At 35.6% G+C, this 15,545-nt stretch overlaps 1 protein-coding gene across 5 annotated transcripts in view; it reads left to right on the forward strand.

Moving 5' to 3' along the window:
* TENM1 (teneurin transmembrane protein 1) overlaps positions 1-15,545 on the forward strand; it is a 1,227,224-nt gene that overhangs the window by 374,977 nt on the left and 836,702 nt on the right. For all 5 annotated transcript variants that reach the window (XM_060183574.1, XM_060183578.1, XM_007524285.2 and 2 more), the window contains one exon: positions 7,594-7,874. In XM_060183574.1, the coding sequence (XP_060039557.1) occupies positions 7,658-7,874 (217 nt within the window). In that variant the 5' untranslated portion in view covers positions 7,594-7,657. The remainder of the gene's footprint in view (positions 1-7,593; positions 7,875-15,545) is intronic.

Here is a 15,545-nt window from a genome sequence, read left to right on the forward strand (position 1 = left end):
GTTTTCCTCAAAGTATTTGATAGTTTCTGTTCTAACATCCAGTTCCTGGATCCATTTGGAGTTGATTTTTGTTTCTTGTGAGATACGGTGGTTCAGTTTCATTCTTCTGCATGTTTCAATCAGTTTTCCCAGCACCATTTATTGAAAAGAGCCTCCTTCCTCCATTTAATACTTTGGGCCCTCTTATCAAAGATTAGATGTCTATATGTATGGGGGTTTAATTAAAAATCTTTTTAATTATGTTGCTGTATCCAGTTGGCTAGAATTTTGTTCAATATTTTAGCATCTATGTTCATCAGAGATATTGGTCTGTAGTTTTCTTTTTTGGTTGTGTCCCTGTCTACTTTTGGTATCAACATGATTTTGGCTTCATAGAAGCTGGAAGGGAGTATTCCAGTGTCTTCAATCTTCTGGAAGACTTTTAGAAGCAGAGTTATTAGTTCTTTGAAGGTTTTGTAGAATTCATTTGTAAAACCGTCTGGTCCAGGACTTTTATTCTTGGGAAGGTTTTTGATAACTGTTTCAATTTCATTAGCTGTGATGGGCCTGTTCATGCTATCTAGTTCATCTTTACTTAATTTTGGAAGTTCATAAGTATCTAGGAAATCGTCCATTTCTTCCAGGTTCTCTAGTTTGGTGGCATAGTGTTGTTCATAGAAGTCTTGCATGATATACTGAATTTCTGTGGTGTCTTTTGTGATATCTCCTCTTTCATTTATGATCCAATTTATTTGGGTCTTCTTCCTTTTTTGTTTTGTGAGTCTGGCTAAAGGTTTGTCGATTTTGTTCAATCTTTCGAAGAATGAACATTTACTTTCGTTGATCTTTTGTATGGTTTTCTTATTTTCAATATTATTTATATCTGCTCTAACTATAGTTATTTTTCTCCTTCTGTTGCTTTAGGGCCCCTTTGTTCTTCCTCTTCTAGCTCTTTAAAATGTGTAATCAGCCTGTTCATTTGTGTTTTTCTTGTTTCCTGATGTGTGATTTTATGGCTATGAACTTCCGTCTCATTACTGCCTTAGCTGTGTACCAATATTTTGATAGCTTGTGTCTTCATTTTCATTGAGCTCTCTAAACATTTTGATTTCTTCCTTTATTTTCTCTTTGACCCAGTAGTTGTTAAGTAGTGTACTGTTGAGCTTCCACATTTGTTATTATTACTAATCTTTTGTTGATTGTTAAGTGCTAGTTTAATTCCACTGTGTTCTGAGAAGATGCTTGGGATGATATCAATGCTCTAATTTGTTGATGCTGTCTTCGTGGCCTAACATATGGTCTATCCTTGAGAATGACCCATGTGGACTTGAGTACAATGTGTATTCCAGTTTCTTGGCATGAATGACTCTGAAAATATCCAATAGTTCTAGTTTATCTATCTTCTCATTTAGCTTCCTCATGTATTTATTGCTTTTCTGCCTGGATGATCTGTCAAATTGTGAGAGTGGGGTATTGAGTCCCCTACTATTACTTTGTCGCTGTTAATATATTGCTATAGCTCTTTCAGAAGATGTTTGATGTATTTAGATGGCTTCTCAGTGGGTGCATATATGTTGATAATTGTTAAGTCCTCTTAATTGACTGATCCACAGAGCATTAAGTAGTGTCCATCCCTATCTTTTAAAATTTTATTTATTTTAAAGTCTATCATCTCAGATATGAGAATAGCTGTTCCTGCCCTTTTTTTGAGTCATTGTCTTGTATTAAAGTTTTCCATCCTTTCACTTTGAGTCTGTGTTTGTCTTGTTGAGTTAGGTGGATTTCCTGTAGACAGCATATTGTTGGGTTGTGTTTTCTGATCCATCTTCCTACTCTGTGTCTTTTAATAGGTGAATTCAGGTCATTGACATTTATTGATATCAAAGATTGAAGATATTTTAATGACATTCTTGTAGAGTTTTAGAGTGTTCTGATATATGGTCTATTTATGGTGGTCTGACTGTTTGTAGGAGACCTTTCAGAACTTCTTTCAGGGCATGGTGATAGTTGATTCTTTCAACCGTTTCTTGTCTGAGAAGGTTTTCTTTTTTAACCTTTTATTTATTTATTTTCCCTCTTGTTGCACTTGTTTTTTATTGTTGTTGTAGTTATTATTGTTGTCATAATTGTTATATAGGACAGAGAGAAATGGAGAGAGGAGGGGAAAATAGAGGGGGGGAAGAAAGATAGACACCTGCAGACTTGCTTCACTGCCTGTGAAGCTACTCCCCTGCAGGTGGGGAGCTAGGGGCTCGAACTGGGATCCTTACACCACTCCTTGTGCTTTGCATCACATGTGCTTAACAAGCTGCACTACTACCCAATTCCCCTGAGAAGGTTTTTATACCTCCATCTAATCTGAATGACAGTGTAGCCGGATACAGTAGTCTTGGTTGAAAGCCTTTCTCATTGAGCAGAAGAGGAGAGGAGAGAAACACAGCTGCTGCTGCTCTGTAGCCCTGCCTCCGGAAGTCTCCTCAAGATAATCTTAATTACATTTAGAGCAATTGGAGATTTTGAGAAAGGAGAGGTCATTTATTTGGTCTACCTAATGCCATTCTGCCAGTTCTGAATGATAATGCACAATGATGATTCAGAGTGTGACATTTTGTAACAGCTTGTATGAACTGATGTATCAGCTCTAACGCTTAGCTGTGTGACTTTGAGAAAGTCACTTAACTGCTCTATTTCTTGGTTTTCTTTATAAAATCAGGACTAGGCTAGTATTCTACCTCATAGAGTGCTGTAAGAATTAAAGAGATGGTATATGAAAAACACACAGTTCCTCAGAGATCTTTACCTGCTATCCACCATCTGAGTTCACTGCTGTTGCTTCTAAGGCTGCTGTTGTTGTTGTGATAATTATACCATGCCAAGGCTCATGATTTCCACATAACAAGTTGTCATTCCATAGTCTTATGGTGATTAAAAAGATAAATATGAATCTCCATGGGTATCCTCTGAAGTCACCTTGGAGTTTATCTTGATAGCAAGTAGAAAGTGGAAAACATGAGACTCAGGTGGTAGTGCAGCACGTTAAGTGCAGGTGGCGCAAAGTGCAGGGACTGGTGTAAGGATCCAGGTTCGAGCCCCCAGCTCCCCACCTGCAGGAGGTTCCCTTCACAGACAGTGAAGCAGGTCTGCAGGTGTCTATCTTTCTCTCACCTTCTCTATCTTCCCCTCCTCTCTCCATTTCTCTCTGTCCTGTCCAACAACAATGACATCAAAACAACAATGACATCAATAACAACAAGAATAATAACTATAACAATAAAGCAACAAGGGCAAGAAAAGGTATTAAAAATATTACAAAAAAAGATAAAAGAAAGTGGGAAACACACGGGTAAACAACAGGTGGTGACATTTACGTTTCTACTATGTCATCTATCAGAATGGATCATCTACAGTAGCAAGTGTAATTGACTTCCTATTTTTCTCTGCTCCACAGCAACATGCCATATATATGAAAATAATATGATTTGATGTAAATAGCATTATATTTACATTTTATTTTTCTGTGTGCTAACAGTATCTTCATTTTGAAACAACAGTTGTTTCTAGGCTACCATGTTGGGCACGGAATGAGTCAATTAAGTAAATATGAGCCTATCCTAGTACAACTTATTTTCAGCATTATTGAGCTTTCAGACATTATTAGACTGAAAACACAAATATTTTTCTTAATGATTACCTACCTTTTGTATCTGAAAAGTCAAGTATATGAGTGAATTCAAGCTGAGTCTCTCAGGATTTGACAAAGATCACAGTTCTGTATTTCACAGCTCTAGGCCCATAGACTTGTGTGTGCTTCCATATCATGTATCTAAGGTGACCTGGGGCATTTCCCTTCCGTCTGGGTCCACAGGCACAGATTTTAGGACAATAAGTTGTGGCTGAGGTTCAGAGACCAGGGGAAGATTATTTTTTTCTTGGTTTAGACCAATTTTGTGCTTTAAAGAAAGATTGCTTCCAAGGACACTCAATAAGTTTGAATAGGTGTGACATTTCTATCTGATTCATAGCTGTGAATACCTGTGATTAGATATCAAGTATGGTTCAAAATGGCTACAGGAATCTCTCTCACATACACACTCACTCTCAGAAGTTTTCATTTGCCAAATAATCATGTCAAGAGAAAAGGATATGTGTAGATCTTGATACATAAAAATAAGGGTGATTTCAACATGATAAATCATAGTTGCCAGAGCACAACATTAAGCATTCAAAGTGAGAATGTTTTTTATTTTTACATTTAACTTGTTAGATTTGAATAGTGTTATTTAAGTGTAAATTTATGATCAACTCTGACATAAGAGGGAGTATTTCATTTGGCCATACCTCTACTACATTTATTCTTATTAGACTAAATGAAAAAGTTGTATTGAAAGAACAATTAAAAGATATGAAGTGTGCTTTAATGAAAAAAATATCAATGTGTATCCACTTCTATAAAGAAATTATCTTGCTGGGTCCAGGTGGTGGCGCTCCTGGTTGAACACACGTTACAATGTACAAGGATACAGGTTCAAACTCCCAGTCCCCACTTGCAGGGGGAAGGCTTCACGAATGGTGAAGTAGGGCTGCAGGTTTCTCTCTTTCCCTCTCTTTCTCCCCCTTCCCTCTCAATTTCTAGCTTTCTCTATCAAAGAAATAAAGATAATTAAAACAAACCATCTTGCTAAGTTATTGTAATTGCAAGTTCTTTAATATTTTTGTAATGTTAGTGCATTTACATGGGAAATACATTTCTATGGATACTTGATATACTTTTATTCTTTAAAGAACAAAGAATTGAATGTGTGTGTAAAAATTATGTTAAATTAATTTTATTGACACCTCCTTTCCTGGGTGAATGTCTAAGCTTCAGCTGTAAAGATACATTTCTGGAAATTTGCTCTTGCTACGTGTCTCACTTTAAGTGTAGAAAAACTAAGACCTCATAAACAAACAAGTGTCTGTCATCTTATGTTATATGGAATAATGTTATATGGAATCATAAAAAAGAAGCAGACCAAACTGACCTTGTACATAGATACCCAGGGTAATCTATGCTATGTTGTGTTCAGTGGATACAGTGGTGATGATGATGAACAAAAAATTCAATTCAACTGCATTCTTTTGTCAATATATTCATATTTGTGAACTTTGGTACCTTTATTTATTAATTATTTCATTTTACACATGTTACAGTTGTTTAATCACTTGTATTATTGGGTTGTGAGTACCCTGGGGGCAGTGACCATGGCCTACTCATTTCCACATTCTCTCTAGTCCCTCTTGTGTGTTTTTAGCAGTTATTTGTTCAATTAATTCAACAAATTTTAATCAAATGTTTATTATATGGCCAGCATTGTGTTCATTCTGAGGATATAACAATGAAGAGAACAATGAAAACCTTTGCCATCATGAAGCTCACATTTCTGTTTGGGAAAACCATATGGAAAACAATGATGTATGTCCTTTGGTGACAGGTGTTGTAAAGTAGGCTAATGCATATAAAGTCTTGATAGGAAGAAATAATAGGGAATGTGTTTGGAGAAGTTATTATAGAGAAGGGGTAGAGTTTTGGGTTTTTTTTCCACAGATTATTTCTAAATATTTGAACTTTTAAGGAAATACAATGTTATCGTTGCTTCTAAGCAAAGGAGAGATATTGCGTGGCTTGTATTTTTAAAATCTTTATTCTGGTTATAGTGTAGGGAATGTACTATAAGGGAATGATGGTATAGGCAGTGGACCAGTTAGGAAGCCATTGTAATATTTCATATGGTAGAATGATTTCAATGAATCTGGTAGTAGGGAAGAAATTTTGTTGGATTCTGGATATGTTTCAAAAGGAGCACCAAAATGATTTTCTGATAAATTGCATGCAGGATGTGAATGAGAGGAATTGTGGAAGATTTCAGTATGTGAAGCCATGAGATGGCAGGGATATATAGTGTCACTGAATCATAAATATAGATTCACTTGTAGTACTACGTCTGCTTTCTCTCCAAAGAATTCAGGTTAGAGATGGATACCTACCTTATTGAAAGGAGATTTGGTGCTGTGCTTTGTTTTATTTTCTCTCTACCCCTTTACTTTGTGTCTTGTCAAAGAGAGGAGAGACAGAGACAAACAGAGAGAGAAGACTTGGCTTGTGACTTCAAGAAAGGACTTTTACATTTTGTTAATGTAATAAGACTTGGGGGCTGGGTGGTATCATACCTGTTTGAGCACATATGTTACAATGCACAAGGTCCTGGATTCACACCCCCAGTCCCTACCCGCAAAGGGAAATCTTCACAAGTGGTGAAGTAGTGCTGTAGATCTCTCTATGACTGTCTATCTATCTATCTATCTATCTATCTATCTATCTATCTATCTATCTATCTATCTCCACCTTCCTCCCAATTTTTGGCTGTCTCTATCCCATAAATAAAAAATATAATAAAAATATTTAAAAATTTAAAAAAGGAAATAAGACTTGTGGAGCTTTTATTCATATTACAAAGCACTACATATCCTTGTATGCTTATTATCCTGTAAGTCTTTATTGAGTGATCAGCTTTTTCTGTGTGTTGGCCACACATGCAATGCAAATTACAAAAATAAAGATATTGTGTTATAGCAGAGTCTTGTCAGATATCTGTAGATATTTTTGAAAATACATATTCAGAGGCAGGGAAAATAAGGAGATGATACTTCACTGCAGAACAGGATTATAAAGTCATCTGGTTATAAGTGAAAGGACCATGGTTAAAACTTGTATCAGTGGATGAGAATAATGAGAAAGGAATTGATAATGTAATGCAAATAATGAAATTAAAAACACTGTTACAGAACATCTCATAGGGTCTCTGATCTCAATGCTCTCTGTGCTAAGTGAAAATCATGCCGGGGAAACAGGGTGCTATCGGTGATTTATCTATTTCTGAAACTAGCTGAGATTCTCCTGTTCCTATACCAGTATACTCATCAGACGTGTTGTTTACATCCTCTCAGTACTCTGAAGAACAAAGTTTTACCCTTACTCATTAAAAATGTTCTGCAAACCTGAGGCTCCAAAGCCACAATATGAACACAAAGTGCTCTGCTACCCTCAAGGACACTTTATTTCACAAGACTCTCTCACTCAGAATCCTTCTTTTTCTCAGAACCCCTGTCTTAAAGGTGATGTTAAACCAGAGGCAAAAATGTGTTTTTTTTTCCCCTAAATGTAGTTCTTTTACCAGATTTCATTTTAAATGCAGACTAATATTTGTACTCCCGGCTACTTTTAAATCTCATAATATTTTAAATCTAACGACTAATTTTAACATTAAAAATAAGTATACACCATAGAACAACACTGTATGCTATTGGCATTACAATACAAATATTTTTGAAGCCTTTCCTTGTACCTAGAATATTTGTTGTATTTGTTGATGCTACAACCTGCAGCTTAATCCTAAATGCTTGACAATGCATGCATGTAACAGAGTGTTATTATTGCCTCCGGCTACCTTCATGTCATCTAGTTTGTCTTTTGCTCCAATCCTTTGATAGTATTATCAGGTGAATCTGCCAGATGCATTTTCTTGCAAAAGGACAAATCTAAGAAGGCTTATGTTTTTCCCTCTCTCTTTCTTCTAGGGCTGCTTACATTAAAGAGATTTCTCTTCCTATTTTTCATGAAACTGAGCTTGCTTAATCAGAGATGGAACAAACAGACTGCAAACCCTACCAGCCTTTGTCAAAAGTCAAGCATGAAATGGATCTGACTTACACCAGTTCATCGGATGAGAGTGAGGATGGAAGAAAACCAAGACAGTCATATAACTCCAGAGAAACTCTGCATGAGTATAGCCAAGAGATGAGGATGAATTACAACAGTCAGAGTAGAAAGAGGAAAGAAGTAGACAAATCTACTCAAGGTATGTTTTTACTGTGTTTCTGTACTGAATATTATTTCTTACTAGGGGATTTTGTGTGCATAAATTTAAGTTTGCAAAACAAATTTGCTGACGCTAACTGGTTAATAATTTGCACTGCTTACACATGCTTAGTGAATCTGTTTCATATGCCAATTCAGCTGAGGTTGCAGGTTACATGTGCTTTTTACAGATTATACATGAATTTGGATGCAACAATCCTCTTATTGGGGCATTAAAATTTGTCTAATCCCACAAATAGCCATTTACAAACTGAGGGATAAATAATTTACAGTCAGATGAAAAGTAAACAGTTTAGTGTTTTTCAAGTCATTGCCTATATGGGACAATAGTCTCAAATATTTGGCTTCTAAAGAACTTTAGAAAAGTCAGTGGAGACAGCCAAACAAGGGCCCAGAAAGTCTTGTCAACTGAATGCTAAAGCCTTATATAGTAGTGTTATTAGAGAAAGTAAGAGTTGGGGCCAGGCAGTGATGCACCTGCTTAAGTGCACACATTACAATGCACAGGGACCCAGGTTCAAGCCCTTGGTCCCCACCTGCAGAGAGAAAGCTTCACAAGTGGTGAAGCAGGGCTGCAGTTGTCTCTCTGTCTTTTTCTTTATCTTTGCCTCCCCTCACAGTTTCTCTCTTCCTCTATCCAATAATAAATAATAAAATAAATATAAAGTAATTTAAAATTTATTTAAAAAGAGAAAGTAAGTAAGAATTTGTTGGAAATCTTCTCACCACAGCTATAATGTGGAGCCTATTCTTTGCACAACATTGGGTTCTCAATTACGGATTGATAGGTCCATTTATAATAAAGAAAAACAGATAGGATTTCATTGTTTCTTTTCACTTAATCGGTAAGCAGTAGACAATACTATTTTAACTACATGGTGGAAAATATTTTTGGCACAAGTGTCTCTCTTTAAAGATAAATTATGCTGAGATTTCTAAATGCTGTTGATTTGATTATCTAAATTCATTGTTCTCAAAGTCCATTATTAGAAATGGAAATCTTTGGACTTCACCCCTGAGATCAGAAACTTTAAAAGTGAAGCCAAATAACATTGTTTCACAACCCTTGTACAGGAATTCCAGTACATGTTCAAATTGGAGGACTAGTGTTCCATGCCTTTGAAATCTCTTATACTCATATAACTTTAATAATTTCATCTACTCATGTGTCTTCCAATGATGTTTTCTTCAACTCTGAGCTCTAATTATATTTTTCAATATTTATTCATTCCTTTTTATTGCCCTTGTTGTTTTATTGTTGTAGTTATTTATTTTTATTTATTTATTTTTTAAACCAGAGAACTCTTCAGCTCTAGGCTTATGGTAGTGTGGGGGATTAAACCTGGGACTTTGGAGACTAATTATAAATTTTCACTTATCTTGTGACCATTTCAAATTAATGGCCCAGTGGAAACTCTAGATCAATATTGTTGGATTCTGGATATGTTTCAAAAGCAGTACCAACACGATTTGCTGATAAATTGCACTCAGGATATGAATGAGAGGAATTATGCATGGTTTCAAGCTCTGTGACCTGTGGCAAATAGAAGAATAAAGTTTCCATTCACCAAAATGAGAAAGGCTATGAGGAAGAGCAGACTTGGGGAAAAAATGGAACTCAAGGGCTTGGTTTTATTTAATAGAAAAGAGAGATTGAGAAGGAAATGTAATAGGTAGAGGTGGGGGAAAAACAGAGAGATGCCTGTAGCACCTGCAGCAGTGCTTCACCACTTGTAAAGCCTCCTCCCTACAAATGGGAACTGGGCACTTGAACATGGGCTCTTGTGTATGATAACATGTGTACTCTACAGGGTATGCCAGTGCCCAGCCCCAAGGATTTCTTTTTTGGGGGGATGGGGTTTAAGGTGGTTCTGGGGATTGAGCCTGGGGTCTTATAGCCTCAGGCTTAACAGTGTTTTGCATCACTGTTATGCTATTTATTTACCTCCCATGCTCTACTTTTAAATAGTAAGGAAATATGCGTTTATCAATCTGCATTTTTCCATAATAGTTTGTATGTAATGTATGGACTATAATGTTCTATCTAAAGGTTAAGTTATTATCAGTAGAAACAGCAGTACTTGTCAAGCATTGAACACTGCTTTTTAAATATTAGCATGTAGGACCAGAGAAATTATCTATCTATCTATCTATCTATCTATCTATCTATCTATCTATCTATCTATCATCTGTCTATCATTCTGTCTTATCTATCTATCTGTCTGTCTGTCTGTCTGTCTTATCTATCTATCATCTATATACCTATCTATATATTTATCATCTATCTTATCTATCTGAAAAAACTGGGCCAAAGTAGTGAAGTCATGTATGAATAGGGCCCCAGCTGCACAAAAAATAAAAATAGGAAAATAAGTACTGTCATATAAAATGCAGTTATTAAAAATGAAAAGTATTATGTTCTAATGAGTGTTATAATCTTACATTAACAATTTTAATTGACCTAAAATTTAAGATGTTAATACTAGAGAGAGAAAGATGGATAGATGGATAGATAGACAGAGACTGCCTACATTGCCATGTGTGCAGCCAGAGTTTGAGTCTTAGCACCACACAGGAGATGCAATGACACCAGAAGATGCTATGGTACTGCAGTCTCTATCTATCCATCTATCCATCTCTCTCTCTATCTCTACCTAGCTATCATCTATCTATCTATCTATCTATCTATCTATCTATCTATCTATCTATCTATCATCTGTCTATCTTTCTGTCTTATCTATCTATCTATCATCTATCTATCTATATCTATCTATCTTATCTGTCCATCTATCTGTCTGTCTTATCTATCTATCTATCATCTATATACCTATCTATATATTTATCATCTATCTTATCTATCTGAAAAAAGTGGGCCAAAGTTGTGAAGTCATATATGCATAGGGCCCCAGCTGCACAAAAATTAAAAATAAGAAAATAAGTACTGTCATATAAAATTCAGTTATTAAAGATGAAAAGTATTATGTTCTAATGAGTGTTATAATCTTACATTAACAATTTTAATTGACCTAAAATTTAACATGTTAATACTAGCATTTAAATATGCATTACATGCTTTATTACATGGACTATATTACTCTTAGCTTTTTTGCAATATAATTGGTAAAAGTTTTATATGTCTTTTCCAGCTGTAATTTCTTTTAGTCTTTCCTATTTGTTTGAGATATTTATCATGTTAATTTTGTTATACAATAACATTTCATTCTGTCTTATTGGCAATTGGGAAATATTTTCATATGGGAATACTTTGGTTTGTATCAAGCTCTAAGAAGTGTATAGTTCCTATTGAAATATTTCTGTATAAATTTATCTTTACAGAAAATGAATTGAAAGAGAGAGGCAGGGTGGGAGTATGGATCAACCAGTCAACACCCATGTTCAGCAGGGAAGCAATTACAGAAGCCACCCTCTGCATCCCACAATGACCTTGGGTCCATACTCCCAGAGGGATAAAGAATAGGAAAGCTATCGGGGAGGGAATGGGATACGGAGTTCTGGTGGTGGGAACTGTGTGGAGTTGTACCTCTCTTATCCTATGGTTTTGTCAATGTTTCCTTTTTATAAATAAATAAAATTTAAAAAGACAATGAACTATACATTTATGAGTGATGGATTATGAAACTGGGGTGTAAATTGATTGATCCAATGAGTTCTGAGTTTAAATGAGAATGCACTTCTGGTGATAATTCTAAAAATATTAATAATTTTGTATTGAGTCAGTATGGGGAGCTAGCCAGCCTCATATATTGTCTCTATGCTTTGTGTTCAAGATGAATTTGAGGATGAGAGAAGCTTGTCTTTTATGACACCATACTATCTTCCTTTCAATAACCTGTTATTACTCAATAGGCTTTTAATACTTCCTATGTGTCAGACCTTGAGTCCGATGCTGGATATGAAGATGGCTATGATAGTTTATACTTGTAAGAAACTTGTCACCTAATAACATAGTGGAGGAAAGAGATATTTAAAAAAATTGTGACTGGGCCAGAAAAATAGCTCATTTGGGCAGTATGCTGTTTTGTCATGTGTGTGACCCACATTTAAGCCTGGTTCCCACTGCACTGAAAGCAACTTCAGTGCTGTGCTTGAATCTCTGTCTCAATCTCCCTCCCAATCTCTCTCTCTTTCTATCTCTCTCCCCCCTCCCCTCTCTCCCTCCCTTCATTCCTCCCTCCCTTCCTTCCTTCTTCAAAAAAGTGCAGTCAAATGAAACAAGTATTTCCTTGTTTTAAATTTGTTTATTGGGGAATTAATGTTTTACATTTGACAGTAAATACAATAATTTGTACATGCATACCATTTCCAAGATTTCCATATAACAATACAACCCCCACTAGGTCCTCTATCATCCTTTTTGGACCTGTAGTCTCCCCTACCCACCCACCCCAGAGTCTTTTATTTTGGTGTAATACGCCAATTCTAGTTCAGGTTCTACTTGTGTTTTCTCTTCTGATCTGAAGCAAGTATTTCCTATCATGAGAAGAGAATTTCTACTCATGTGGAAAAAAAAGACTAATTCAGTAAACTCCAATAAAATAATAATAAAGTACTGAGAAAGTACACAGGGAAATGAATATACATGGAAAGGTGATACATAGGGAGTGAGGCGGTAGCCCAGTGGGTCAAGTGCAGGTAATACAATGCAAGGAATGGCTTAAGGATCCCAGTTCTAGCCCCTGGCTCCCCACCTGCAGGGGAGTTGCTTCACAAGTGGTGAATCAGGTCTGCAGGTGTCTTATCTTTCTCTCCCCCCTCTGTCTTCCCCGCCTCTCTCCATTTCTCTCTGTCCTATCCAACAACAATGACATCAGTAATAAATACAGCAATAAAACAACAAAAGCAACAAAAGGGGATAAAAAATATTTTTTTTAAAAAGTAAGAAAAGAAAGGTGATACATACCTACATACCTGAGGCACCAGAGGTCCCAGGTTCAGTTGCTGGCAACACCATAAGCCAGAGCTGAGCCGTGCTCTGGGAAGGAAGGAAGGAAGGAAGGGAGTGAGGAAGGAAGGAAAGAAGGGGGAGGAAGGAAGGAAGATTTTTCTCTATATCTTAAATTTACAATAAAGTAATTAATGCGAAAAGGACATTCCAACAAAGCAGACTATCACATACAAATACATAAAATAATAAAAAAGTCTGGGCTGGTGAAAATATCAGTTTGACTAAAGTAAGGTACATTAGAGTCAGATCATGAAAAGTCGTGTGTGCCCAGTTGTTTATTTTTTCCTGTGAACATTAAAACAAAGTTTTGGATGCTAAGCATTTCATGATGAATAATATCCTTTTAATGGGAAATGTAGAAGAGAGAGTAGGTATATAAGAAATAGGGTAGAGCCAAGATTATAATGGGAATGAATTGGAATTGGATCTAGGGAGACTCGTAAGAGCCATGAATTAATGCAGGTTAAGAATGGTGATGAAGAGTTAAATTCTGGTTGTATTATTGGAGATAATGAGACATATTCAAGGGCTATTACTGTGGCAGAATTGATAAAAATTGGTGACTGCTTGTCAAGGTTGAAAGAGATAAAAGAGTCATGGTTAACTTTTAAGTATTAAAGTTTGCAAAAGTAGGGAAATGATGATTAACTTAATGATACAAGGAGAAGAGCAGGTTTGGAAAGGAAGAGAATGAGTTTTGTTTTGGGCATCTTAAATTTAAGATGCTAGATGACATCCTGGCATATTTCCCCATGAGACAATTAGAAATGTATATATAATCCAAGGAAGGTCCATACTGATGTTATAAATATGTCTGAATTAATATCTGAGGGAACGAATTTTCAAGGGATGGATGAAATTGCCCATGGAAAATGTGTAGAATGAGTGTAGAAAAAGGCTATGGACAAAAGTTTGAATATATCATGCATGAACTGTCATATATATACTTGACCTTATTTAAATTTTAGTTAGCACTATCCTTCAGTTAACTAACTTATATAAACTAAAGTATAAGGTTTCAGGAAGGGGAAGTCTTCTACTAAGTCATTGATCTTTGGAAAATATTTACTTTGGAAATGAAATGGATTACTCCATACTAGGCAAGACTATGGACCCATTTAATTATCTTCTTCGTAGGTCTGGAATCTTCTTTGTTGTTTTATTCCATAGTTTGCCACCTCTGAGTAGAAGGAAAGATTCTTAATTTCCCCAAATATGTTACCATCAGCCTAGCAACAGTTATGCTTCACTCATTATTTCAAGGAATATAATTCTCAAAAATTCATTGAGTTTTAAATCAGGAAGGAAGAAAGCACTTGTAATATGAATTGGACATTTTCTATTTATAGTGTTTTGTACTGTCCTAGATGCCTTTCAGATTTTTAGCTGTACAAACTTAAATGTTACGATAGCTCTATGAAATGGTTTCTCATTGCCATTGTCCTCATCATCAACAATGTCATGTTCACAATAGTAAAAGTTTTAAAAGTAAGTCATCTGGATTAGTATCTATACTGTTTCATGACACTGCTAGACATTTTATATTTGTTCTTCATAAGCACCTAATGATAAATAAAATATTATTCCCTATTTACAGATGAGTTAACTGAGGCTTGGAGAGAAATAGTTTGCCAGCATTTCTGCAGCTAAGAAGTGCTGAGACTTGGGATTAGAAATCACTTCTATGGTTCCAAAGTTGCCATTGTTCACTATGCTACACTGAGTCTCCTACCTACACCATTAGGTTGTGATAAAGATTAATTATGATCATAATATGTGAAAGCATTTAGGGACTCAACAAATGTTTCCATTTACTTCCGCAACACCTTTGCCAGCCTCTTTATGTTCCATGGCTGAGGGTTTACAAGTAGGTTTAAAAGATACATTTGCTCTAATTTTCTTCAGAAAAGTGTACATGGTATGCCAGGCAATTTATAATGAAACGGTCCTGAGTTTGTTTGTACTTTGCAGGGAAGCTACTACAACTCCTTCATCAGGACTCTTTGGGGGTAAATTTTAAAGAGAGTAACTACTTGATCCCATTGGAAAGTATCTTCCTTTACTTATCTTTGTCAGGAAAGCATACTTCAATGTATATACAGTGCCTGGATTCTAAAACTGATTATATATTTATTTGTTTATGATATGAAGGATGAGTGAGAAGTGACAGAGAATGCCTCATCTCTGGCATATGAAGGTGCAGACAGTGAACGTGGAAATTCTAGAGCCTCAGGTGTATAAGTGCTGCATTCTAGTAATTCTCTTTCCTGACCCTTGTTTTCTTCTATGGTTTGGAAATAAGGAATAGACACTAACCTGATTTTTATACACAGTTCTTTTCTAAAAGGATGAATGAATCCTAGGCAAGCTTATTTTATATGATTTTTGCCAAGTCTGATAGCATGGGTTTCCTGCAAACACACATACTAACTCAAGCAGCCTTGATTTCAAGGAAGGCATCAGTTAACTAAGAAACAAGTAGAGGACCTAGTGGGGGTTGTATTGTTATATGGAAAACTGAGAAATGTTATGCATGTGCAAACTATTGTATTTACTGTTGAATGTAAAACATTAATTCCCCAATAAAGAAATTTAAATAAAAGAAACAAGTAGAGATAAATGAAAACAAGAATGCATATATAAAACAAATATAATAATTTTAGGAATAAGTATTGCCCTAAAATT

Source organism: Erinaceus europaeus, chromosome X, assembly GCF_950295315.1.
Source record: "Erinaceus europaeus chromosome X, mEriEur2.1, whole genome shotgun sequence".
NCBI classification, from domain to species: domain Eukaryota; kingdom Metazoa; phylum Chordata; class Mammalia; order Eulipotyphla; family Erinaceidae; genus Erinaceus; species Erinaceus europaeus.